The 27,707-nt window shown below is 41.8% G+C and overlaps 1 protein-coding gene across 23 annotated transcripts in view; it reads left to right on the top strand.

Moving 5' to 3' along the window:
* NRXN1 (neurexin 1) overlaps nucleotides 1-27,707 on the top strand; it is a 1,233,750-nt gene that overhangs the window by 280,195 nt on the left and 925,848 nt on the right. For 4 of the 23 annotated variants that reach the window (XM_077811984.1, XM_077811986.1, XM_077812000.1 and 1 more), the window contains exon 5: nucleotides 18,621-18,642. The exons of the other annotated variants lie outside the window; for them this stretch is intronic. In XM_077811984.1, coding sequence (XP_077668110.1) covers nucleotides 18,621-18,642 — 22 coding nt within the window. The remainder of the gene's footprint in view (nucleotides 1-18,620; nucleotides 18,643-27,707) is intronic. 23 annotated transcript variants of the gene reach the window in all.

The following is a 27,707-nucleotide window of genomic DNA, read 5'->3' on the forward strand; positions in this document are numbered from 1 at the left end:
GCGGACAGGGCAGGGGGTGAGGGGCAGGGGCTGGCTGTGGGCAGGGGGGTGCGGGGCTGGCTGGAGACAGGGGCTGGCTGCAGGCAGGGGGGTGGGTACTCACGGGGAGAGCAGTGGGACGCAGCCCAGGCCCAGCAGAGCAGCTGGGGACCCACCAGGCAGCAGCGGGAGCCCCAGGGCCAGGGTTCGGGGGAGCAGCAGCAGCAACAGGGCTCGTGCCAAGGGCCAGGCAGCAGCCCACATGGCTCCCGCAGCACAGCACCCCCAGTGGCTGGATGAGGAATTACATCACTTCCCGGCCGGAGCCCATCAAAGCCTCAGCGCCCCCTGCAGGGAAGCAGGTTAACAACTGGTTCTAAAACAGCTTCAAAATTTAACAACCTGTTTGCATGAACCGGTGCGAACCGGCTCCAGCTCATCACTGCGTCTGCAGCTTTAAAAATGGGTGACAGACAAAATTAGGAGGATCTTTTAAATATTTACCAGTTATAGGAAATATCTTAACAAATAGGTGTAGTTGAAACTTTATTTCTTCTTTGTGTTGCTCTTAACATGACTTTGTCACATGAAAAAACCCAACTCACATAGCTATCATACACATTTCAAGAAAAAATAGCTTTTAGGAGCGGATTCTGAATTTCGTCTTCAGTCAACACAATAAAATGGACCTGGGAAGAGAATCAGGACCATAGTTTATGGTCCATTTTCCTTATAAGTACATGTTGACAGTGTGACAGACAAAGTTGTCTGATAGTTTTAATGGGAGTCCAGTCCAGCTCTCATGATATGGGATCTTAATGAGAGTGAAATATGGAGGAACAACTTGGCCTGGGGGAATGGGAAGAGAGGAGGTGTACCCTCTCAAAAAGACACTCCTTTGACTTGCATTGTACAGAGCTATCCACAAATCAGGGCAGGATTATGTGTTTTCATGAACTGGCATAACTTCACTAATTTAAATGGAGTTGGATCAATTTATGCCTGGGGTTAATCTGGGCATTAGAATCTCTCAGCCAAATGTCAAAGTATAGTTAAATTTACCATCCTTTTTGTATACCCATTGTGGCCACAAACATTTGTTTGCATGCACAGATTTTGTGGGCACAATGGGTGCTTGTGCCTTTTGGCAGGCTCAACTCTTCAGATCAGATTTGAAAATTTGGTTTTATGTTCCAATAGAAAACAAATTAATCTCATGAAATAAAGAATTTTGCTAAATAAATCTCAGATCTGCCTTGTCATGGAAATATATAATTTAACATCTGTGTTTATCAAACCAATACATGTATACTTTAAATGTGGTCATACTATGCTCTGAATTGTTAAATTGTTTTACAATTTACTTCACACACCGGTATATAGTATTTTTTATTAATTTTTGTCAAGTGATGAAAGCTGTAGGAATCATTTGGTTTTATTATTCATTGTCCTGTAGCAGAAATGGAATATATTTAAATTCCTACAGCAAGGAAGGAAGAGGTTTAAATGGATCTCAGTTAAATCCTGTCATTTAATAGAATGTTAACCTTATCTGAATTAGCAGATTTTTCTGCCATAGCCAACTATAGTTACTTATATACAGTTTATGATAAATAATACAGACCTGATTCATGGAGGAGTTTGCACACAAGTAGTTCATAAAAAAACACAACAAATATTCTAATCTCACTGCTAGGAGAGACTAATTTGTGAAATGCTTACAAAGGAGAATTGATTGAAGTAGTAAGTTTTGATAGAGGTAAGTTTCACTGAGACGAGTACACATTATACTTAAAAAGAAATAATTGAAAATTGATAGTGTCATCCACATTAACTAAAATAATTATTTGGCCATACACATAGAAGTAGGATTTATGTAATTTTAAAATAGCAGTGGATTTAAGTGATATTTTAGAAACAAGTGTCTTTACAAGCTCTACGTAACAAATGTCTATATTTAGGAAAAAATCTCAAATATCTATAAACAGGAAGCTAAGATCTATTCAGCTGCATATTCTAGCACAGGCTAGCACAAAAGGCTTATACTAATTATTTTAATATAAACCATTAATTCAGTAAGACTCTGAACTTAACAAAGTGTAAATGATTTATGAGCCTCTAAACACATTTTTAATGAAAGAATGGTATTATAGCATGTTGTTCCTTTGGAAGCAAACAAAAAAGTTTTCTTAAGCGCCTATTCTCTATGTTTTAATTTATAAGATAAATGGAGAGAGAGAGAGAGTAAAGAATGAATTGGGAACTGAGCCTGCAACTGACTCCATACAGAGCCCCACTGAAATCAGTAGGGCTCTCTACATGTGTTCAGGTCTCTGCTTGAGTCAAGTTATTTGCAGAACTGGTGCTTAGATTGCTGTTTTCAGGAGTTGTAAAGTTATCCTAAGTGTGATATGAATTCATTATGTGATTTTGCTTTACAAAACTGTTAATATTTAAAACGTTTTTATTCAAGGCTAGGCTTCTGAAAATGGAGAATGTTTCTTAGAAAATGACAACATTCTGGGGCATCTTATCTGAAGCACACATTTAGGTATCTAGTGGGCCTGATCCTCACATTGTGTAAATTTGGTGCACTTCTGGTGAAAGTGATGCTGACTTCTACCAGCTGAAGTAATGGCCTTAAAATATTCTTGGTTCAGTTGTTTGAAAAGAGATTTTGTATGGGGAAATAATACTTCCTATAAGAAATAATTTTAAACTGTGTCCACATCTACCAAAATTCTATGTTGTTTATATTACTGTGGGACATATTCTTCCTTGTGTGGGAACAGAAAGGCATTGGGTCTCCTAAATCAACAAATACCCTGATTCTGGGGACATCACAGTACCCTAAGGCTCTACATAGTTATCTTGAGGCCACCTTCTCCATGGCAGCAGTGGTCCTGCAAGTTGTGTTCTCTCATTGGTTGCCTTTCCCCACAACTATGCTGTAGAAGACCTGGAAGAAACCCAGCATGAGTTATCAGTGCTTCTAACAGCATTAATTCCAGATTGGATTTGCAGTGTAAAATCTGGAGTTAGGAGAGCAAGCTGGTGAAATCTGAGGCTCTGAGCTCTACATCTCTGTAAACGGGCACGGACTCACCCAGCGGCGCCTCCTGCTGGTCATCCTTGGGAATTAGCTCACCAGCCTCCGGAGCGCCCTCTGCCCTCTAGTGACACTCAGAGGGACCTAGACAAATTGGAGGATTGGGCCGAAAGAAATCTGATGAGGTTCAATAAGGATAAGTGCAGAGTCCTGCACTTAGGACGGAAGAACCCAATGCACAGCTACAGACTAGGGACCGAATGGCTAGGCAGCAGTTCTGCAGAAAAGGACCTAGGGGTGACAGTGGACGAGAAGCTGGATATGAGTCAGCAGTGTGCCCTTGTTGCCAAGAAGGCCAATGGCATTTTGGGATGTATAAGTAGGGGCATAGCGAGCAGATCGAGGGACGTGATCATCCCCCTCTATTCGACATTGGTGAGGCCTCATCTGGAGTACTGTGTCCAGTTTTGGGCCCCACACTACAAGAAGGATGTGGAGAAATTGGAAAGAGTCCAGCGAAGGGCAACAAAAATGATTAGGGATCTGGAACACATGACTTATGAGGAGAGGCTGAGGGAACTGGGATTGTTTAGTCTGCGGAAGAGAAGAATGAGGGGGGATTTGATAGCTGCTTTCAACTACCTGAGAGGTGATTCCAGAGAGGATGGTTCTAGACTATTCTCGGTGGTGGAAGAGGACAGGACAAAGAGTAATGGTCTCAAGTTGCAGTGGGGGAGGTTTAGGTTGGATATTAGGAAAAACTTTTTCACTAGGAGGGTGGTGAAACACTGGAATGCGTTGCCTAGGGAGGTGGTAGAATCTCCTTCCTTACAAGTTTTTAAGGTCGGGCTTGACAAAGCCCTGGCTGGGATGATTTAATTGGGGATGGGTCCTGCTTTTGAGCAGGCGGTTGGACTAGATGACCTCCTGAGGTCCCTTCCAACCCTGATATTCTATGATTCTATGATTCTATGATCTGCCTGTCACTGGCCCCCAAGTCCCTCCTGGACCCAGTGCCCTTTTGTCTGGGGTGCTGCACCTCTGGCAGTAACCCCTTAGTCTTGGGGTCTCCCCAACCAGGGGAACCCCCACCCACTAGCCCCACTTCACCTCATTCTTGGCTACTGCCAGTCCTCACTTAGCCCCACTTCCTGGGCAGACTGCAGTGTATCAGCCACTCATCACAGGCAAAGGGGTTTGGACCTGCTGCCTCTGCCTACCCATGGGCTGCCCCCTGCAACCCCAGTATCTATTTGGCCTTACTCTTGGTCTGCAGCCTGGGGGGTTTCCAGGCCGGAGCTCCCCAGCCCCTCTGGCCTTCCCCTAACCCTGTTCCACCTCAGGTACTCGCTCAAGCTCCACAGCAGCCAGGCCCTTCTCTCTCTAAAGGCAGAGAGAGAGAGAGAGCACTCCTGGCTGCCCTGACCTTCTTATACAGGTCAGCTGGGCCCTGATTGGGGCGTGGCCCAGCTGCAGCTACTTCCCCAGTCAGTCCAGGTTCGAGCCCACGGTCCCAGCCCTCTCCAAGGGCTGGCTTTTCAGCCCTTCAGGGCAGGAGCAGGTGACCACCCCGCTACAATCTCCTATTGCTGCCCCTTAGAGTCATAGAATCATAGAATAACAGAGTTGGAAGGGACCTCTGGACGCCATCTAGTCCAACCCCCTGCCCCGAGCAGGACCAATCCCCACTAAATCATCCCAGCCAGGGCTTTGTCAGGCCTGACCTTAAAAACTTCTAAGGAAGGGGATTCCACCACCTCCCTAGGTAACGCATTCCAGTGTTTCACCACCCTCCTAGTGAAAAAGTTTTTCCTAATATCCAACCTAAACCTCCCCCACTGCAACTTGAGACCATTACTCCTTGTCCTATCATCCGCTATTACTGAGAATAGTCTAGATCCATCCTCTTTGGATCCACCTTTCAGGTAGTTAAAAGCAGCTATCAAATCCCCCCTCATTCTTCTCTTCCGTAGACTAAACAATCCCAGTTCCCTCAGCCTCTCCTCATAAGTCATGTTTTCCAGACCCCTAATCATTTTTGTTGCCCTTCGCTGGACTCTCTCCAATTTCTCCACATCCTTCTTGTAGTGTGGGGCCCAAAACTGGACACAGTACTCCAGATAAGGCCTCACCAATGTCGAATAAAGGGGAATGATCACATCCTTCGATCTGCTGGCAATGTCCCTACTTATACACCCCAAATTGCCATTGGCCTTCTTGGCAACAAGGGCACACTGTTGACTCATATCCAGCTTCTCGTCCACTGTCACCCCTAGGTCCTTCTCTGCAAAACTGCTGCCTAGCCATTCGGTCCCTAGTCTGTAGCAGTGCATATCCATACAAATCCATATCCTTGATCCATACAAAGCTCTGATCCCGCAGAACTCTGGGGGAAAGGTTTCCACATAGTCCCACAGTGAGAGAGACAGTGATAACATGTAGGCACAATACCATAGACTCCAAAAGTTCTAGTTCTTCTGTACTTATGAAAGTCCAGGACAGAATATAACTCTACATTACAACTGCAGCTGTGAGAGTAATGTCTGATAAATGTTATCCTTATTTAGGGATGAATATGCTAAATCACCTGTTATCCAAGAAAAACTTACCACCTGTCTTCTCAAGGAGTAGCTTACAAAATGGAAGATCATGGACCTTAGATTATTTGTCATTTCATCTTGATATTGGCCATAGAGTTGTCTGTCTCGATTCTTTACTTCTGCAGGTTGTTGTCTTCATACACACATACTCCTTGTGCCCATGTCAGGTCTTCATCTCCCTTCCTCTTCCTCTCGAACTTCTGGTTTGAAGCAAAGTGAAGGTTTTCGTCTAGATTTTTTTATAATTTATATAGAACTACAAAAGATGTACTGTCGAAGTAAAGGAAACTTTGGCTGGTGCTCTTCCACTGGAAAAGTGTGGGTGATGATTTTAAAAAGTTTCTCCCCTACTCCTCATCTCTTGTTTCTGTATCGTTTAAAAGATGGTGTCCTGTTTCACTGTGTTATGTTAAGATAAATTGACTTGTCTAATTCATGGGAATGTTGGTTTACCATTTGTGGTTCTTGCACAGACATTAGTCAGTATAATTAAAATGTGATGACATCTGGATATGAAAAACACAGATGTAATGCACTGCAGTGAGAGAGACAGAAAAAATACACATATTTAGTGCACTGATGTGCCTACAGTAATAGATGCTTATGCTGGAATAGCTCTTATCAGCTTCTTCCTTTATTCATAGGAATCTCATGTATGAGTCAGATCCTGCACCATTTACACCTGTAACTTACACAAGTTTTAAGACTGGCATCAGTGGAAGTGCCTATATGGGAAAAAAGTACACCAATATGATTAAATGTAGTAGATATGATGTATACTAAAATGTGCCGTTATGAAAGTAGCAGAGTGGCGTTCAATAGTAATCTCTTGATAACTGATATCAATTTTTTTACCACACTTTGTGTAAGGTCACATTTTTTAATGGTTTATAAAGGATTAAGAAATGTTACAAGCATGCAACAGAATGGGAAGTGAGTGCTATAGATGGGTATAAGCACATCAGTAGGAAGAGTTGGATGATTATAAGCCACAGTAAGCAACCTGTTGACCTCTAAAACAACTAATGACCCATTTATTAAATCATATTATTCATTTATCAATCCTCTTAAATGATGGCTAACAAAAATGGTAATATTTTATATGAAGAGTTTCATTTCATTTTACAAGTTTTGTCAATGAAAGATCATTTTCTTTCTAATTGTCAGTATTGCAGATTTAGGACATAATCCATCTCCCTTCTAAATCTGTGAGAATTTTGCCATGGACTTCAGTGGGAACAGATGGGTCCATAAAGTGGGGTATGAAAATTAACCTGTGTGTGGTTATTTTACCTCTCTTGCATCATTATCAATAATAAAAAAACGGTGCAGCTAGAATTCTGGTTGATGAAACACAACAGTGGCTGTAAAATGCTGAAAGTAGCACATTTGGTTTTGGCAGTTAGAGATACCACGATTGTTTAGACACACCCAGTCAGATTAATCCTTGCCATAAAGTGGCTCAAGCAACTGAGAGGACATAGAACATAGTGGGGGTTGCAACTAGTGCTGGACAAAAATTTTTGAACTAAACTTTTTTTTGTGAAAAAATGTTGCTTAGTCAACATCAGAACATTATTTGAATTCATGTCTGTTTCGCCAACCTGTTTGTATTTGGGGGCGACGCTACATTACAAAAAAAATAAGGCAAAACATTTCATTTCAACATGTTCTACAGAATGTTTGGTTTTTTGGTTGGAAACTACTTTGTCATTAAATTTATTACACAAAAACAACAACAAAAACTCAATTGAAACAATGTTAAATTTTGGGTCAAACTAAATATTTGATTGTACCCAAAACAATTATTTTCCCATTGCCAGTGAGCCAAAAAAAAATTATTTGCACAACTCTGACTGCAGCTGCTCATTTCCTGTCTCTCTTTGGTCCTCTCTTTGGGAGTGGATATGTTAAGTAAGGAGAGATGATTGTTATTTAGTCTCTGAAATTTACTACTCTTTACACGTAGGAAAACAGATTATGCTGATTCATGCCTTTCTCAGGAGTGTAGTATGTCTTTGCCTCTTGCCTACAATGCTCCTAAAATGTGTGTTAAATGTTTATGACCTGCAGTGTCCTACAGAGATTGCAAAATAGGCATTTTAAAGAAAAGACTACAACTACTTAAAAATCAAGTTCGTACAAGAATGATTTACCCATCACTGTCTCAAGTAATCTTTCCGTTTTAGTCATTAGAAGGAGGAAAAGGGTTCTCTCTGTTTTTTCCAATTTGTTTACTTGGTGCATTTGATAACACTGCTTATAATCAGTTTCACCTTTTCCTAATAGTCAGCTCCCCCGTATTTCACTAGATTTCAAATGGACAGAGTCCCTTTAAACAAAATGTTCAAATGTTATGCAAAAGAGTTCATGAGTTCATATTAATAATAGATTCCAAGGTAGAAGGAACAATTGTGATCATCTAGTCTGCCCTCTTATAAACACAGGCCATAAAATTTCCCCAAAATAATTCCTTCTGAATTAGAGCATACGTTTTGGTTTTTTTTTAATTCAATCTTGATTTTAAAAAATGCCAGTTATGGATGCATTCATCAAGACCTTTGGTAAATTGTTCCAATGGTTAATTACCTTCACTATTCAAAATGTACACCTTACTTCCATTCTGAATTTGCCTAATTTTAACCTCCAGCCATTGAATCTTGTTATTATTTTGTATGCTAGATTGAAGAGCCTGTTATTAAATATTTAAGTACAAATTGAAAATTATTTAAAAGACTATATTCAAATTGCTGATTTAAAGTGTGGATTTGTGGGGGCATTTTTTCCATTCACTGAAACTTTTTTCTTTCCTCCACTCTTATCCCCTCTGCTGCCAATCACAATGGGTGGAATAGCCCTATCTAAATATCGGAGAGACATTAGGATGCACGTTGAATAGCCTTTCATCACAATTAAGAGGACTTGGTGATTAACACAAGTCGTCATGTTAGTGGTCATGGGATTCTTCTGGGTACTGCAATGCTCATTGGGTCACTAAAGAAGCCCAAAGACTTGAGAGGAAGAACTATCTGGCTTGAGGTAGGGATTGTATTTAGTGCCTATGCAACATCAATGGTGGGAGCAGTGTAGGCCATGATAGCATTCATAGTTAGGATGGACCCCCAGAGCCCAAGTTCTCCTCTGATGTGGCTATGCTGCACCTCAATGAGTATTTGGAGACTGGAGATCCTGTTCTGCTAAAGAGGAAAAGGTTTTTTGAATCTCGCCAGCAGCCCAACGAAATCATGCATGAGTTTGCATATTATTTGTGGCAGTTGGCACAGGACTATGAATTCGGGGATGTTACAATCATGATGCTCAGGGAAACATTTATGATTGGTGTAGCCAATGACTGCCTGGGTAAATGGTTACTGGCTGAAGATGTTAGAATTCTAACTTCTGTTGCCACAGTTGCTAAGAGTGAGGCATTTGAGAGGTCTTGGGCTGAAGGGGGTTCCTCTATGTCTACACTTAAACCGAGGGCTGCTCCTCTTGCTTCCTTTGCCCAGAGTCATACGATTTTACCTACCTCCACTTCATAGTTTCAGCAGCAAAAGTTGTCAGCTCCTCACTGTTTTTGCTGTGGTCGTATGAGTCATTGGCCAGTTTCCCTGCCTGCCTGGCTAGAACTGCTATGTGCCGGGCTTGTGGGAAGGAATGGCATGTGAAGTTAGTGTGCCATGGTACATTGGTTTACAATGATGGGAGGCCTGAAGTGCATACAGTAAATGTGGAGCCACATGAGACCACCTTTAACAGGGACCCTAATGTCTCCTTTAGGCTGATCTTCTCATGTGGCAAGGCGCTGAAGCTGGTATCCCGTGTCATAGAAATTAATGGTAAACCGATTAAGTGCATGGTGGATACGGATGTAGGATTTAATGTTCTCCCTTCTGTGTTAGTTCATAATTTGTACATTTGCCTGACTACAGTGATTATAAAAGCTTGGAATCTGTATGCTTTGCAGACAGTAAGTGAAGCTGTGTGTTCTGTGCTGTACAAAGGCACAGCCTTGACTTAAAAGTTTTATATTGTTATAGGTACAGCTGCAAATGCTGTTCCATTATTGTAATGCAATGTGTGCTTACAGCCTGGTATTATGCATGAATGTGCATAGGACACCTCGGGTGTGGCTGTATCAGCTAGATCACAAGGGGATACCAAAGTATCATTCAGAGATACCATGGTTAATTTAATGGTGATAGAGATGCATACTTTTTGCAATTGGATTCAAATGCCAAGCGCTTTGCACTGCCTGCACATCGTGTACATCTGCACTTGTAGACAAGACCTGAGTAGAACTGCAGCGTATGAAAGATAATAGTGGGAGGTGGAAGGGCCTACAGATTAGAGCTTGCCCTCAGTGATCATATACCAGAAGAATGGTGATATTCAATTGCACAGATTTTAGGGTACATAACAAATATGTGAAATGTGAGCAGTTTTAATTGACAAACTTCAAAGAGGTGACAAGCCCAGTAAGTGGAACCTGGATTTCCTGTGTGCTGGATTACTGATCCGGTTATTGGCAAATACCTGTAGCTGAAAGTTCACAGTTTTTACTGATGTTCAGCATGCCATTTGTGTACTGCTATCAACAGCTCCCGTTTGGTTTAGTTTCTGCTTGCAAGGTATTTCAGAGAGTGATCTCTCAGCTCCTTGATAATAGCTGGGTGCATGTTGCTATTTGCATTACATACTTATCTTTGCTAAGACCCTTCCTGAGCATAATGCTGGTCTGGAACAGGTGCTAACCTGACTCCAACTAGCTGGCATAAAGTTGAATGTGACCAAGTGCAGTTTTGCAAAAGATGCACGGTGCATAAACTAGTGCTCCTCTGGCCTCTTTGAAACCAGTAGTCAAACAGGGTTGAAAGTAACTTAAGGGACTTACTGGTACGCAGGGCCAGGGTCCTGAGCAGGGGGGTGTCCCTCGGGCAAAGAGGCGGGGTCTCAGGTGAAAGGGGCGGGGCCTTTAAATCCCCAGGCCCTTTACATCGCCGCCAGTGCTCTGGCAGAGATGTTAACCGCCCCGGGGCTTCGGCTTCAGTAGCAGCGGCCGGGAGCCCCAAGCCCTTTAAATCACCACTAGAGCCACAGGGCTCCCGGCCGCCACTGCTACCCCAGGGTTCTGGCGGTGATTTAAAGGGCCCAGGGCTCCTGGCCGCTGCTACCCCAGGGCTCTGGCAGTGGGACTCTGGTGGCGATTTAAAGGGCCAGGGACTCCGGTCGCTGCCGGGAGCCCAGGGCCCTTTTAAATTGCCTGCCTGGGGAAGCTGCCCCCTGCTGGTATGGTCGGCTGTGTACTAGCTCTTGCCGGTATGCCGCACTGTACCGGCTTACTTTCACCTCTGGTTGTAGACAGACAATGGCAGAGGATTGCAGTGCATATTACTGGCCCCTCAACTGCACTGCATGGCTTCATACTGTTGTCTGTTATAAACTATTATTCACATTACCCTTTTGCATTCATAATTTCACATGGCACCTCAAAGGAGCTCATTTCTTGCCTAACCGTTTTATTTTCAATGATTGGCCTACCAGAGAGCCTGGTTTTAGGTGATGGGACACCCTTTGTTTCAAGATGTTTTGTTTGTTTCTTTGAAAGCTTTCTGAGGTGTCCATATATAGTGCATTATAAATCTGCTGTATACTATCCCCAAGGAAATGGATAGTGGAGAGATTGCTTGGGACTCTGAAGAAGAGTGTAGCTTACATACTGGAGGAACATCAAGATACACCCTTCTCTATTGCACTGAGTCATGCTTTATATGATATTCGGAGTGCACTTCATGAAAGTACTGGAGAAAACTCCTTTCTATCGGCTCTTCAGCAGACCTGTGAGGACCAAGTTGTCTATGATGACGGAAAGGTTCATCCCACCTCTTTGCCATCCTCAAAGGTGACAGATATATGAAATATGCGAGTTTCAACAAGCGTATCCATACAAGACTCCTTGTGTTCTATCCTGGACAAGCACTGTATGTTAGGCAAGGGTCTGGAAATGTTTTTGATACTCGTGGTGTGATCTTGCAGACTGAAGGATATGGAGCATGGCTAGTGCATTTACCATATGGAGAATGTGGTGTTTGCCAGCAAGATATAGTGCCTACTGCCAGGGGAACGGATAGTGAAGAGGACACAATTTATATGTATGATGATGTCATGTGGCCAATTGGGGAAGTTGTACCATAGCAACAGCATCTACCCCCTGCGCTGAGTCAGAGGAACAACCTACAGCCCTGGGATCATTTGTTACCTCCAGCAAGGTACTGCTGAACTTTCTGGGAAAAGAGAAGGAAATTTTGATGTCTAATGTGTGTGTTACCTTCCTGCTTCTTGCTTCATGTTCCTATTTATTTCTTGGTTTCTGCTCCCTGAATTCAGTGTTCCAGTTCCTGTGTGTGTTGCTACATACCTGCCATTTGGCCTTATGTTCAGGCCTTTGTTCAGACTGTCACTGACCTAACTAGTTCATAGTTATCATATGTTTTGACTGATCGCCTACATGTGGCGTCTTACTTTGATTTCCTTGTGTTTTGGGTGCATCATAGCACAACAGTGGAAGATCAGGCCAGAGTGTGCACCAGGAGGAAAGCAGATGTATATTTTTCAAAGCATCAGCAAGTATTTAGTAAATGTTTGTTTTTGTAGTTGCTATGTGATGTACTGTTTATAAAATAGGGATTAAATCTTTACTCCTTGGCACCACCAGATATAATCTGGAAAGACAAAAGCAGAGGAGATGTACAAAATAGTCAGGGGAAAATTTAAGGACAGGAGAAACTTTAACACAAAGAGCTTTATGTCCTTTACTGGGCTGCACCACCCTGGGGAGAGCAAGAGGCGGAATTGTGCTTCCAAGGAAATACAATCCTCTCTGAATTCCAAAGTGTGGAGGAGGAGTATGCATGCTGTGATGGGTCAGTACTTGGGCGGGAGGGTGTTGATCCTAATACCCTATTGGAAGATGTTTATCCCTGAGCACAAACAGAGGAAGAAGTCTGTGCACTTCTCCAAAGGGAGGGACCTCCTCTAAAGTGGGCCCACTTATAAAGTATGTAAGGTGGGAGAAGACAATTTGCACCCTCCTTCATCTTGCATACCCATGCCAAAGCCAACGGATGTTTGGCACCAAGTGTTGTTAGATCACCATGATGCACAGAAAAGCCACTGCAAGCTTTCAGATGATGCTCAGGATAGAATTTTGATTCAGAAGCAAAGGCTTCTAACACTTGAGCCAAAGGAGAATCTTCAGTGTTAACAGTATAAAGCCTCTGGCACATAGTTCAGCACTCCTGATTCCACCCAGTAGAAGACAGAGGTGATTTATACATTAGTCAGTTATTTGAGGTACTTTTGAATTAATATTTATGAATGTTTTATATTTTTTTGATCCTTTGCTTGTTTGTTTGTTTTTAATTGCTGTGTTGAAATAACCTAAATACACAGGTTCCAAGTTTTGCGGCAGTGCAAGTGACTGACTTTCACAACTGAGGATTTTGAAACCGGCCATAATACTATTTTATTTATCCTATTAAATGCTTTTCATGTATGGAGGAAAACAAAAGAAACTACAACAATTGCAATGAGCTAGGGAAAAAGACACATTTGTCATAGTCCTACAATAATATCCTTTCATTCTTGCTCTCTGCTTTTTAGCAGAGGCTGTTTTCTTTCAAGAACTGGGGGAGGGGGGTGTTTGTTTTTTCCTGGTGAGAAGAAAAGACCCTTAAGTTATAGTTTCATTTATTTAATTTATTTATTTATGTTTAAGCATTTAAGTTTGGGGTCTGTGGTGCATTCACACTAGTTTGACAAGTATGCATCATTTCAGACTGCATACCTTAAAAAGGAGGGTTCCTGCTAATCTGGAGAGATCTTTGCCATGTGAAGTTCTCCAAAGCACCAAATTTATGTGCTGAAGAATGAAGGTCTCTCAGATGTAGACAAACATGCCAATGGGGAAAAGAAAAATAACTTGTAATTAGTAACAAGGAAATATAAAGCAGTGTGCTGGGTAGAATGGACATGCTCATGCATTCACAGCTCTGAAATATAAGCATGCTTTCCACACTGGGTTTATTTACGCTGGTATTACATGATTTATATTGTAAAGTATGCATGACTGAGATGGTAATTGTAAAATGCTTTGGTTTTACTGTATGATCTCTCTCTAGTCATCTTTTATAACATACTGATGCAGATCAGCTAAGCTGCAGAAAATAAAATCTAACTCAATGCTTTAAAGATATTCTTACGTTACACACTCCAATAACTGAAAAAGGAAAGTTAAGCCCTGCCAGATAGGCTGTTGAGTTGCTGCTAAGCTGAGTTTTATTTTTGTCGCTGAGGGTGGCAGTCAGTGATATTAAAAACAAAAACAAACCAAGCAAACTACCCATGTCATTATCATGCTAATGAACATTTTATCAATTATGTAAGATTCTCTTCCCCAGGTTTTAGTAAATTCGCTGTATTGTTTTAAATATCAAACTTTGGCTCTCTGTACAAGAATAGTTTTTAAATGGCTAAAACAAAGAGAGGACTTTATGTAAATGTGTGCTTGTTTGGACTGAATGCTATTTGTGGCATAAAGATCTTCTCTTATTAGTGATCACTTAAATAAGAACATATTCACAGTTGGAGCCCGTAATAAACAATAGCAACTAAAATGCTAACTAGATGGTTATATGTAGCAATTTGAAAAGATTGAAGAAAGACATGCAAGTGTGCAGAGGTGGCTTGGCATTATTATTTGACAGTCTGACATTTTAGCATTAAAATACCAGAGAACAAGAACCACTGTGTAAATTTTAGCATTGTAATATATATTTTTCAAATTCTACATAGACTAAAGGATTGGTACTGTGTGAGCATGTGTGAACATGCTTGAATATATATAAAATGTTTTCAAAACCATTCAACTTTTTTCACTATTCTAGCATGACCCCATTATTTAATTACTGTCAATAGCTTCTTGTTTCTCTGTATATTCAGTTTAAAGCTTCATTCTTGGTATTTATCCAATACATGTGTAACCTTTTATTTAAAGTGAATTTAGTGATGTATTACACCACTCTGGGTTCAGCTCTGATTGCTACAATTTCAAGGTCAACAGAGTGAAAGTTACCTCTGCTACTTGTTTCAGATTTAGAGCCCCTAGGAACACATGAAGACCACGGATAGTGACTACACATGTATTCACAAGTACAAAGTCTAGTCTGTTTTACAAGTTTTATTAAAGTTACAATTAAGGTTATGATTACCTGTGCATACATAAATCATATGAAAACCTATGCACAAGTTACAAATATAGTCCTTATTGATATTCTTAGGGTCTGATGGATACCTTGCCAACTGATCATCAGTAAAAGGATGGTTCCTGCTGGAATTTTCCTGTAGGTAACCCACAGGGTTGCCAACTCTGAATGAAGCTATTCCAGGAAATTTTTTTTTCCCAACGTGACATAATATAATTTTCTTAAAATAGCCTATTAAAATCTCCTGGATTGCTTTCAATAGTCACTGGGAGATTGATGCCGATTCCAGGAGACTCCAGGCCAAACCTCGGGAGTTGGCAAACCTGGTAACCCATTTTACCCAATCCAGGAGTCCTCTTTTATCATGTGATTCTGACTGCACGCAATACTCTGCACATGTACATGTCAACCCTCTTTTTCTTTATCTGCATTGCACCCCACAATATTGGGGTGCCCCATTTTTATAGGTTGTTTGTAGTTCCTTTTATTCTCATTATCATCTACACAGAACCTGTACCCTGCGGTCAGGACACATGTTAGAAAAAGGGTTTACAACAAGGTATCTCATGATTTTGAATGGTACATTGTGGTCACTTTTTTGTAATACTACCTATCGGCACATCTTGCTCATGATCTGGGGGATCAGGTTATTCTTTGGTCACTTACTTATGTCAAGCATTTCTTAAGCCTGTGGCCTAGTATGGCTAAGCTGACACCTTAAAGGCCTCAACCTGCAGGCCTTGCATTTCAGCCCTGCTTTACTTAGATATCTAGTACAAACTTATCACTTCTAAATACTTACTGATCATATATTTCTTTAATCCTACAATTTAAATCTATTTAACATACAACAATAGAATATTAGTTAATCATAACACAATAAATGAATGATAAAGTGAACTAATTAGTTACACTTTTATGTAAAAAGTTTCATCATTCTGGTTTCAAGACATCCTTTCCATAATTTTAAAAATGAGATAAAATTTTCCTCAAACAAGGCCATATTCACTAAGGACAGACTCCATAAAACAAATGAGCTGTGGAGAAATGCTCTTTCTGGTTGTGAGTATCTAAGCACTTACAGTATCTCTCACTGGAAAAGCTTATCTTATTCTGGTGGCAGAGATGAGTGAAGAGACATTTCTGGACATTTGTAAGTCGTGCAATTAAACCATTCAAATTATTTGGCAACTAATACAAAGCTGAAACAGCAAGATTTTCAGTATGGAATGAAGACTAGTTCTGTCCAACTCCTCGGTATTGACCTAGGCAATGTAAATTATATACATATAATTTATTTAAATTATTGTTTGAAATTTGCAAAAATTTGTGTAGGGAAATATAAATGATCTGCTAGCTTCCAAACTAGTTTTTAATGGAGAAAATTATTTGCCTGGTGTGGTATTGCACTGGACATGTAAAAATAATAATTTTGTCTTCCTTAGCTCCTGGAGCACTGTACTTGAGTGACGTGGGATGTAGTTGAACTGGCATTCCATTGACTTCTCTAGACTATGGTGATGGAAACATACAGTGGTAACTGATTCTCCATCAAATACCCCTAGCGCAGGTTGTAATGAAAAGGGCTGTTTAGGGGGCTCAATTTACATAATTCTTTTTAGCTGTATTTGCTCATATCACAAAGTCACCACACAGTGTGGCTCAGCAAAATTAGACCAGCTGTCTCTGCTGCACAAAGATTCAGCATCAGAAAAACAAATAAATTGCCGCTTTACATTAAGATGCAGTGACACAATCTTTATGAAGAAGTTTCCCACAATCCCTGCCTACACTCTGTCTCACAGCAGTTACTGTACTGTCAGTCCCTTGCTTTGATGGACACTAAAAGTCACCCCATTTCCTCCATATTTCAATCAAAATGACTAAAAAGTCTAGCCATACAAAGCAGTGTTCGAAAGTGAACCTCCATTACTGGGTTGAACACAGTCAGATTAAACAGGCAAGAGAATTTTCCAAGTGCAGGATCTTGAACGTGGCCAGATAAATAGAGCTGTGTCTGTGTTGTGTTTAAGTAGTGTTCAGAGATGTGACTTTGGTTTATTATTACCTTTATTATTAGACAAAAAACCCACTACTGCAGTAGTGGCAAATAATCTAGTAAAATCCGCTGCATCTCAAAAGGATTATAAAACCTCTCCTGTGATTGACACTGTCTGCCATCCCACACTTATGAAAACAATAGCATTGATCTTTAACACACCATATGTTTGATCATTTGCTCTACTTTGTGTGGAAGCTAGGGTGGGAATAGTATAACCTTATCTTTAGCTGTCTGATTATTAAAATGTATCAGTTATAACTTTAACAGGACGAGGCAGCACGGTTGAGTGGTCTGAGTGCAAGGTTTGAGAACTCAGAAGTTCCTGTGGTCCACATTCTAGCTTTGACGTGGACTTAGTGTGTCTTCTACTCCTTTTCTCCATTTGTAAAGTGGAAATAACACTCATCCTTCAGATGTCACTGGGAGGATCACCTAAACCAGGTGGCAGCCATCTTGAGAATCCTCCGGGAGGCCGGGCTCACCGCGAACCCAAAAATAATGCTGAATTGGGTGGAAGGAAACAAACTATCTGGCTTATACCCTGGGATGAGGCAAGCTGTGCCCACTTATGGGGAAAGTTCAGGCAATCCAGAACAACCCGCCTCTCACTAAAAAGCAAGCCCAACCAGGGTCTTGGGCTAGGACTCATCGGCTACTACAGAAGCAGCCCAGGGAAACCAGGCAATAATTTAGTTGAGAGTTGGCCTGATACATGGTCAATGTCTTGCAGGCAGATCCCTGTTGACCCAGTGGTGGACCACTTTGCCACTGTTAGGGCCCTACGCTGGGTCACGGAGGAGTTGGGGGGGCCCTTGTCTTCCCTGCCACTGCACCTCTGGGGTGGCAGTACTCCCCCTCCTTAGGCTAGGAGGTTTGCACTCCTTGGGTGTCCCTACCTGAGCCCCGTACACTGTGCTTGGTGCTCACCCCTGTCTGAGCTGGTGCTACAGCTCTGCCTGACTGCAAGCCAGAGCCTTGACTGTTTGCTGCCCTGCCCTGTTTAATGGCCAGGTGAATAAACTACTACCATTCTGCCTGGTTGCAGGCCAGAGCCCAGACTGTTTATGGGCCTGCCCTGCTTGAATCCAGGGCCCATTGATAACTGCTAATTCCCCCCCTTTTTTTCTTTGTATGGAGACGACTCTTGCAGACCAAACTGCAAGGATGCATGGCCTCCCTCAGACGCAGATGCAGAAGGCTGGCAGCACCAGCGTACAGTATCTATATAGCACAATATAACTACTGAGTAGCATAAAGAAAAATCTGTGGTCCTATAGAACTTCCTGATTGTCACTGCATTGTACACCATGGAAGTCTGATCTAAACAGCATGTATACCATGGAAGTCAGATTGTCTTGCTAAAGAACAGAGATCCCTATTGCCTGACTTAAGGGGACAATTGTTTGCCTTTTAGCAGTATAGGCCTTATTTCAAAGTTAAGCAACTCTCATTCCATAAAAGACTGAGGTATATACACACACACTCACCAGCAATTTAATAGTATATTCTTGTTATTCATTTTCTTTTCTACACAGTACTAATTAGCTTGAAGAAAAGAGAATCTTTAAAAGGACTCAGCAAACTTAAACATGTACTTCTATTCAGAATAATTTAACCTACTTTTGTTACTAGTAACACCTAAGAGAAAGATGGTTAAAAATCATTAGCGGAGAAAGGTTCTCTATTTTTGTTTATTGTGTTCCTTTGTGACTAGTCAGTTTCGTTGTTCATCTGTATCGTCAGTCAGTTTCCTTTGTTGTTTGTGTAGGCATTTCTCATACAAACAAGAGCATTTTAAATAAAATAGAATAGTAAAATATAAACATTTGACAGGAGGATCTGCAGTAGTACCTGAAAGTATTTTAAACTCATTTTTTCTGAAATTGACTAAATTTTAGTTGAGTATCTCTTCAAAAGCATTGGAAAGTTTGAAAAATTGAATATGCAATTAGAACTAAGTGCAATTAGAATAATAAAAAGGGTTTAGTATTGTCAGGGTTTCAATTACTACAACATCCTTATTAATCTAAAATGTTGGAGAAAAGATGCAGTTTATCAATGAAAAATGTCCGATATAAAGATGCCCTCTGTTGAGAAATTGGTACCAAGTTCTAAATGCTTTGGGAGTATTAGTTACAAATACTGCAGAACTGAGTTAGTAAGAGGATCACAAATAGGAAAAATCAACATGTCTCACTTAAAAGAGAACAATGGAACAGTACAGACCTCGAGGTCTTTAGCATATGGCCTTTACCTTAACACATTTTAAAAAGCTGGAGTTTTATTTTTAAACTTATGTACAAATTAGGGCTGGGAGAAAGGCATACTGAGGTACTAGAGATCTGTATTTGGAGCCTGCTAGTTAGAATGTTAAGAGTTGCCTGTGGTGTTAAATAGAACGACTTGTCTGCCTTGCTGTTTCCCTTCATAAAACACATCCTTTCATAACCTACACAGCAATGAATGCCAGTGGCAGTGGGACTGCTTCTTTCCATCACTGCCCTGCGATGACAATTGTGTTGCTGTGAATTTAGCAAGGACACGCTTACTGAGCAAGGTATATCTCTAGCAGTGTGTCACAGCCCAGGGGCACTAAAATGCTCCTTCATCCATCCCTTTTCCGTTAGCCTGTACCTGGAGAGAGAATGAGCTGGAAAGACCAACCCCCACCTGTATGATGAAGTTAGAAACCAGGTGGATTTTTGGTAGCAACCCTCACCCCCATGAACAAGGGTGAAGGGAACTGTGGTGTTAGCCTCAGAGACTACGGGATTAACTCACTTATTTGATGCTATGCTTAGCTATTATACTGCAAAAAATTTCAGCTTCAGGTTTTATTAATTCTCTGCATAAACCATTGGTTTGTTCTTGATATTTTTTAAATATCTATTTCCTGATAAGAGATAAGATAATTCATATCAGCTCATTAGGATCCAGTTTTCACTTCCACTGTTTATCTTGAAAATTGCATTGGGGTTAGGTCCCTTAGAAACCTCTTTAAACCTTTGTTGGGTAGCTGGTTAAAGGATATTGGTACACTGGTTTCCTGAAAAAGGCAAATGATTAGATGGTCAGGAGGTGTGACACATAAGGAAAGTCAAAGGTGAGATTGAGCACTATTGAAATTGATAAGAGGTGGGTCTTGTATAGGTAATATGATTTTTGCAAACACTGAAGAGGTTACTGAACAGCATAGAGAGTAGATGCCTTAACAACCAGGAAAACAAGCATTGGAAAGATTTGCTAAGGCATATCTGAAACATATGTGAGGAGGTGTATTTGTTGGCTAGGTAAAATACTTATGAGACCAGAACAGATGGAAATCTTGCACCATAAAGGACAGTTGAAGTATATAATTCAAGATGTCTCTTCCTGTCCACCATCTACAACTCTGACATAGGTAATGCTCTAATGAAATGCTAATTGAAGGCCAAATTGTGCCACCCTTATTAACACTGAGTTATACTTTGCTCTTATTTTAGTCACATTGGTTTCAATGAGATTACTCATGAAGTAAGGGTCTGTTTCATATGAGTAAGGGCAGGAGAATCTGGCCCTGGTTAAACCTTGCTGGCCCTACAACCAGGCTATGAAGCCTTATAATTCTGCTGCAACTTCATCTAAAAAAGATACCAACATAAGGCATTCAGAATGAAATGAATTTAATCTGTTGCTGTAGGAAAGAGAGCTATTTGATGGTAGCTGTTTTTATCTGTCCTTTTCTCTCTTCCCTTTCCTCTCTCCCCCGGATGAGATTACTGGGTATTATTTTTTATTTTAACTCTGCACCCTTTTTGGAGATTTCCTTCTGTTACATTGCACAAGTGAAAAGCTGGCTAAATCTCTCCAGCCTGTCAAGGCAAAATGAAACAAATGGGTGTTCATTTCAAAGCAGCTGTTAATGGCAATGTCTGATTGAAAGTTGTGCTTTAGATGTACATGTAAGTGCTAGCTAAAGGAGCACTGCAGCAGAATACAAATATCCATTATTAGTTCCTCTCTCTGGCTGCTGTTGGTTTGTACACCACAGTGTTAGCCACTGCATTCTCATAGATTATTTGCTGTAGACTGTATCTTGACCCCTTGATTCTGAATATTCCTGGAGTAGGATACTGATACGATTTTTGTTATTGTTGTTCTGTTTGACTTTTGGAAAACTCTGGTGGTTCTGCCCTCAAATATTTAAATTTGTTTCTTCCGAAGAGAAACAGTAGTCTTGGTAGTTTTTACTCTTATTTTTGTGTAAAGTTTTGACTGAAGTGTAAATTTTCTTGTTACCATAATGAGCCTCGGCAAATGATCCTAAAAGATCAGGTATAATTTCCTCATAGTTTACAATGGCTGCTGTAATCAGGCTGTTTCCAGGCAACTGGATCCTGTAGTTACTTGTTTCTCAATTGCTGCACAGCTGTAGACTCTTCCAGCTGAAGAATGTTGAACATTATTAAAAAGCAAATATAGAGAAGGCAAATTTCTGCTTGCTTTTTGCCATGTATTTGGTTATTTTTAATCAATACGTTTATTTCTGTTTTATTTTATCAGAATGCAAAATGGTCCTTTGAGATCAGGGGTCAAGTAAAATGTGATTTAAACCTTGTGGGAGAAGGTTTAATTTTCATTTAACGAGAAATATGATCCTATCTTATTGCTTGATATGCAAAACCCAAATATAACCTGGTCACATACCTGATATTGGAAGACCATTATAACCTGACCTATTAAAAGCAGAAGCTTTTGGAGCAGGTACTCAGTGTGATAAATGCTTTGCTAAAAACAACAAAAAAAAGAAAGATTAGCTCCAACAGGTGCACTGTCAGTTTTTTTCTTTCTGAGCAGTTGAACGATTCAGAAAACAAACTTTTGTTACTGTAACAACCTATTCTTCTGCGGACGCTCCTCTGTAGTAGTGGTAGAACCTCCTGCACTTGAGATCGGAGAACTTTAGTAGCAGTGCCCGTTGGGCTGGACATGCGCTCCTCACTGTCTCGCGCTGTGAGTGGTATCTATATAGCGCTGTGCGGTCCTACTGCCCTCAGTTCCTTCTCAACCGCCTTTGGTCTGGGACAGAATCCTGAGCAGAGCCCTTCAGTCATCCCTAGTCTTTAGTATTAGCACTAATAGTAGTGTTTATGTTATAGCTTGGTAAATGGTTGAGGCCCCGAGATGCCTTCCTCTAGTCCAGATGCTCCAACCATCTTCAACAGACCATCAGTTTGGCAACTGTTTGACCCCTTTCTATCCATCATGGCAAGAAATCACCTTGGAGAAGTGGGTCTTGGAAATTGTCAACAAAGGGCAGCCATGCGGTTCATCTCTCTCCCACAGGCGCCAACAGGAGATGAGCTGGGGCGCGGGGGCAGGTGGGTGCTCTGCACCCACCAATTTTTCCCTGTGGGTGCTCCAGCCCCAGAGCACCCATGGAGTCGGTGCCTATGTTCTCTCCCACCCACCCCCTACCTCTCCCTGTCCCTCTTCAGGGACCCTTCTCATGAACACCTGCTAATGGAAGAAATAAACCACCTTCTGCGACTGGGGGGCCATAGAACTGGTCCCATCCCAGCACAGGGGGAAGGGTTTCTATTTCCACTGTTCTCTGATCCAAAAGAAATCTGGTGTGTGGAGGCCTATCCTAGACTTGAGGGAACATCACAAGTTCATCAGACTACAACAGTTCAAGATGGTCACACTATCAACAATTTTTCCAGCAGTGGAACGGGGGACTAGTTCTCTGCCGTCAGCCTCCAATATGCATACTTTTATATCACCATACACCCTTCCCACAGTTGGTTTCTCAGATTCATTACCAATACAAGATGCTACCCTTTGGCTTTTTGGCATCACCTAGGGTATTTTCCAGGGTCCTCACCATGGTGGTGGTGCACATATGCAAACAAGGGATTGTAACATTCCCATATCTGGATGACTGCCTCCTCAAGGCTCCATCCAGAGTCAAAGCTGTTGAAGCCTTGAGAAAAACAATGGACTTTTCTCAAATATCAGTCTCCAGATAAACATGCAAAAATCAGTACGGACTCCAGTGCAGCATCTGGAATTTTTATTGGGGACTAGTTGGGTACTATTCAAGCCAGAACCTTCCTCCCAACTCACAGATTTTTTGCAGTAGTGAATCTCATTTCCACAATAAGAACTGGCCTACAGATCTCTTCCAGGACATGAGTACAACTGCTTGGCCATATGGCAGTGGCCATGTTCATGAAAAAACATATCAGGCTACACATGCACTGTCTCCAGGTATGGCTACATACAGTGTACATGCCCCACTGACACTACCTAAACAAACTCCTATCCATACTAATCAAGATCAAGGATTCATTAGATTGGTGAACATAACCCCAAAATGTCTGCATGGGGGGGGTCCCTTTTCTAAAACCAACACCATCCTTGATAATGACAACTGACACCTTCCTAATCAGTTGAGGAGTATGTATACAGACCCAAACTGTGCAGAGCAGATAGTCCCTCTCAGAATCTACATTGCATATCAGCCTCGTAGAGCGGCATGCAGTCTGCAATGCATGGCAGTGCTTCCTAACACTGATCATAAAAAAGACCATAAGAATAAGGACGGACATCATTGCCTGCATGTTCTACAACCACAGACAAGGGGGAGCCAGGTCATGATCCCTGGTCTCAGAAACACTGAAATTGTGGAATTAGTGTATCCAGCATGACATCAAACTGTTGGCAGCGTACCTCCCTGGACATCAGAATTCCAAGGCAGACAAATTGAACAGGAAGTTCTCACAAGATCATGAGTGGAAATTAAACAAAAAAGCCCAACAGCATGTATTCCACCCCTGTGTGTTCCTGAACGTAGATCTCTTCACCATACCCAACAAAGCCAGATGTCCAGAATTCTGCTCAAGAGCAGGACTAGGTCACCGATCTTGAGGGGACACCTTCCTCATCACATGGAGTGCACCCCTACACGATGCCTTTCCACTGTTTCTGTGTTGTTCAAAGTACTTTTTTTACCCTGTAAACCAACGCATAGTATCTATAATTTGTATGCAGAACCCAGGCACTTCCCCCCCAACTATATTCCTCCATTTCAATTGCATGTAGTTCAAATTATTCCCTCCGTTACACCCTTGAAGTCTGCACCGAAGTCACACCCATGCAACCTCCAGTAACAGAGGGATGAATTTGACCCATATATGCAACTTCAGTCATTTATATTGGAAGGATATTTCTGAGTTTGCAAAGGGGTAACAGAAGACAAATATAAAACTGTTTGGGGAATGAGAGCCATGAAGAGATATTAGCCAACACTGGCCTACAACACATAGTTTATAGGAAAGATCATAATAGGAGATCCAGCACAGATTGACAAGATCTTTAAAGAAAAAAATCTGGGGAGGGATTTAGAAAGACAGTATATGGAAAAATACCAACATGTGAAATATTTTTCCACATTTCTATATTTTTAGCAGAAAATACTTATTTTCTGACTCTACTTTTTTGACCATCACCCATAAGCTGTTACTCGTGCCAGCATGACATTAGTAAGTATGTTAAAAGCTTAAGTCACTACTTTTGAATGGAATCTAGAATGTGGCAACACGTAACTGTTCCTCCTCCTCAAAATTGCTCACTTGCAAACTCCCACAGGGATCTATCTTAGTTCCCTTCTCCTACTCAGCATATACATGAGACAACTATTGCTAACCGAAATCAGCATCAGCATTAAGTAAATGGTACTAAAACTGTGTGGAATATTGTTACAATGTGAATGTGTTAGGGCAGCAACTTTCTTATTTTCATGTTTGTGCAGCACCTGCACAAATCAGAACCCGATCCTTCACTGGGGCATCATAGAATCATAGAATATCAGGGTTGGAAGGGACCTCAGGAGGTCATCTAGTCCAACTCCCTGCTCAAAGCAGGGCCAACACCAACTAAATCATCCCAGCTAGGGCTTTGTCAAGCCTGATCTTAAAAACTTCTAAGGAAGGAGATTCCACCAGCTCCCTAGGTAACGCATTCCAGTGTTTCACCACCCTCCTAGTGAAAAAGTTTTTCCTAATATCCAACCTAAACCTCCCACACTGCAACTTGAGACCATTACTCCTTGTCCTGTCCTCTTCCACCACTGAGAATAGTCTAGAACCATCCTCTCTGGAACTACCTCTCAGGTAGTTGAAAGCAGCTATCAAATCCCCCCTCATTCTTCTCTTCCTCGGACTAAACAATCCCAGTTCCCCCATAAGTCATGTGTTCCAGTCCCCTAATTATTTTTGTTGCCCTCCACTGGACGTTTTCCAATTTGTCCACCTCCCTTCTGTAGTGGGGGGACCAACATTGGACACAATACTGTGTCCAATGTGGCCTCACCTGTGGTGAATAGAGGGGAATAATCACATCCCTCAATCTGCTGGCAGTGCTCCAACTAATGCAGCCCAATATGCCATTGGCCTTCTTGGTAACAAGGGGCACACTGTTGACTCATATCCAGCTTCTTGTCCACTGTAATCCCCAGGTCCTTTTCTGCAGAACTGCTGTCATAAATATAAAGGGAAGGGTAAACCCCTTTGAAATCCCTCCTGGCCAGGGGAAAGCTCCTCTCACCCGTAAAGGGTTAAGAAGCTAAAGGTAACCTCGCTGGCACCTGACCAAAATGACCAATGAGGAGACAAGATACTTTCAAAAGCTGGGAGGAGGGAGAGAAACAAAGGGTCTGTGTGTCTGTCTATATGCTGGTCTTTGTCAGGGATAGACCAGGAATGGAGTCTTAGAACTTTTAGTAAGTAATCTAGCCAGGTATGTGTTAGTTTATGATTTCTTTAAATGGCTGAGAAAAGAATTGTGCTGAATAGAATAACTATTTCTGTCTGTGTATCTTTTTTGTAACTTAAGGTTTTGCCTAGAGGGGTTCTCTATGTTTTTGAATCTAATTACCCTGTAAGATATCTACCATCCTGATTTTACAGGGGGGATTTCTTCATTTCTATTTACTTCTATTCCTATTAAAAGTCTTCTTGTAAGAAACTGAATGCTTTTTCATTGTTCTCAGATCCAAGGGTTTGGGTCTGTGGTCACCTATGCAAATTGGTGAGGCTTTTTATCCAACATTTCCCAGGAAAGGGGGGGTGCAAGTGTTGGGAGGATTGTTCATTGTTCTTAAGATCCAAGGGTCTGGGTCTGTAGTCACCTAGGCAAATTGGTGAGGCTTTTTACCAAACCTTGTCCAGGAAGTGGGGTGCAAGGTTTTGGGAAGTATTTTGGGGGGAAGGACACGTCCAAATAGCTCTTCCCCAGTAACCAGTATTAGTTTGGTGGTGGTAGCTGCCAGTCCAAGGACAACGGGTGGAATATTTTGTACCTTGGGGAAGTTTTGACCTAAGCTGGTAAAGATAAGCTTAGGAGGTTTTTCATGCAGGTCCCCACATCTGTACCCTAGAGTTCAGAGTGGGGGAGGAACCTTGACAACTGCTACCTAGCCATTCAGTCCCTAGTCTGTAGAGGTGCATGGGATTCTTCCATCCTAAGTGCAGGACTCTGCCCTTGTCTTTGTTGAACTTCATCAGTTTTCTTTTGGCCCAATCCTCTAATTTGTCTAGGGCCCTCTGTATCCTATCCCTACCCTCGAGCATATCTACCTCGCCTCCTAGTTTAGTGTCATCTGCAAACTTGCTGAGGGTGCAATCCACACCATCCTCCAGATCATTAATGAAGATACTGAACAAAACCGGCCCCAGGACTGACTCTTGGGGCACTCCACTTGCTACCGGCTGCCAACTAGACATGGAGCCATTGATCACTACCCGTCGAGCCTGACAATCTAGCCAGCTTTCTATCCACCCTATCATCCACTCATCCAGCCCATACTTCTTTAACTTGATGGCAAGAATACTGTGGAAGACCATGTCAAAAGCTTTGCTAAAGTCAAGGAACAACATGTCCACTGCTTTCCCCTCATCCACAGAGCCAGTTATCTCATCATAGCAGGCAATTAGATTATTCAGGCATGACTTGCCCTTGCTGAATCCATGCTGACTGTTCCTGATCATTTTCCTCTCCTCCAAGTGCTTCAGAATTGATTCCTTGAGGACCTGCTCCTTGATTTTTCCAGGGACTGAGGTGAGGCTGGCTGGCCAGTAGTTCCCAGGATCCTTCTTTTTCCCTTTTTTAAAGATGGGCACTACATTAGCCTTTTTCCAGTCGTCTGGGACCTCCCCGGATCACCATGAGTTTTCAAAGATTATGGTCAATGGCTCTGCAATCACATCTGCCAATTCCCTTGCACTGTCAGATGCAGTGCATCTGGCCCCATGGATATGTGCTCGTCCAGCTTTTCTAAATAGTCCCGAACCACTTGTTTCTGCACAGAGGGCTGGTCACCTCCTCCCCATGCTGTGCTGCCCAGTGCAGCAGTCTGGGAGCTGACCTTGTTCGTGAAGAGAGAGGCAAAAAAAGCATTGAGTACATTAGCTTTTTCTACATCCTCTCACTAGGTTGCCTCCCTCCTTCAGTAACGGGCCCACACTTTCCTTGACTTTCTTCTTGTTGCTAACATACCTGAAGAAATCCTTCTTGTTACTCTTAACATCTCTTTCTAGCTGCACCTCCAGGTGAGATTTGGCCTTCCTGATTTCACTCCTGCATTCCCGAGCAATATTTTTATACTCTTCCCTGGTCATTTGTCCAATCTTCCACTTCTTGTAAGCTTTTTTGTGTGTTTAAGATCAGCAAGTATTTCACCGTTAAGCCAAGCTGGTCGCCTGCCATATTTC

The sequence above is a fragment of the Eretmochelys imbricata genome, chromosome 3 (genome assembly GCF_965152235.1).
Source record: "Eretmochelys imbricata isolate rEreImb1 chromosome 3, rEreImb1.hap1, whole genome shotgun sequence".
Lineage (NCBI taxonomy): Eukaryota > Metazoa > Chordata > Testudines > Cheloniidae > Eretmochelys > Eretmochelys imbricata.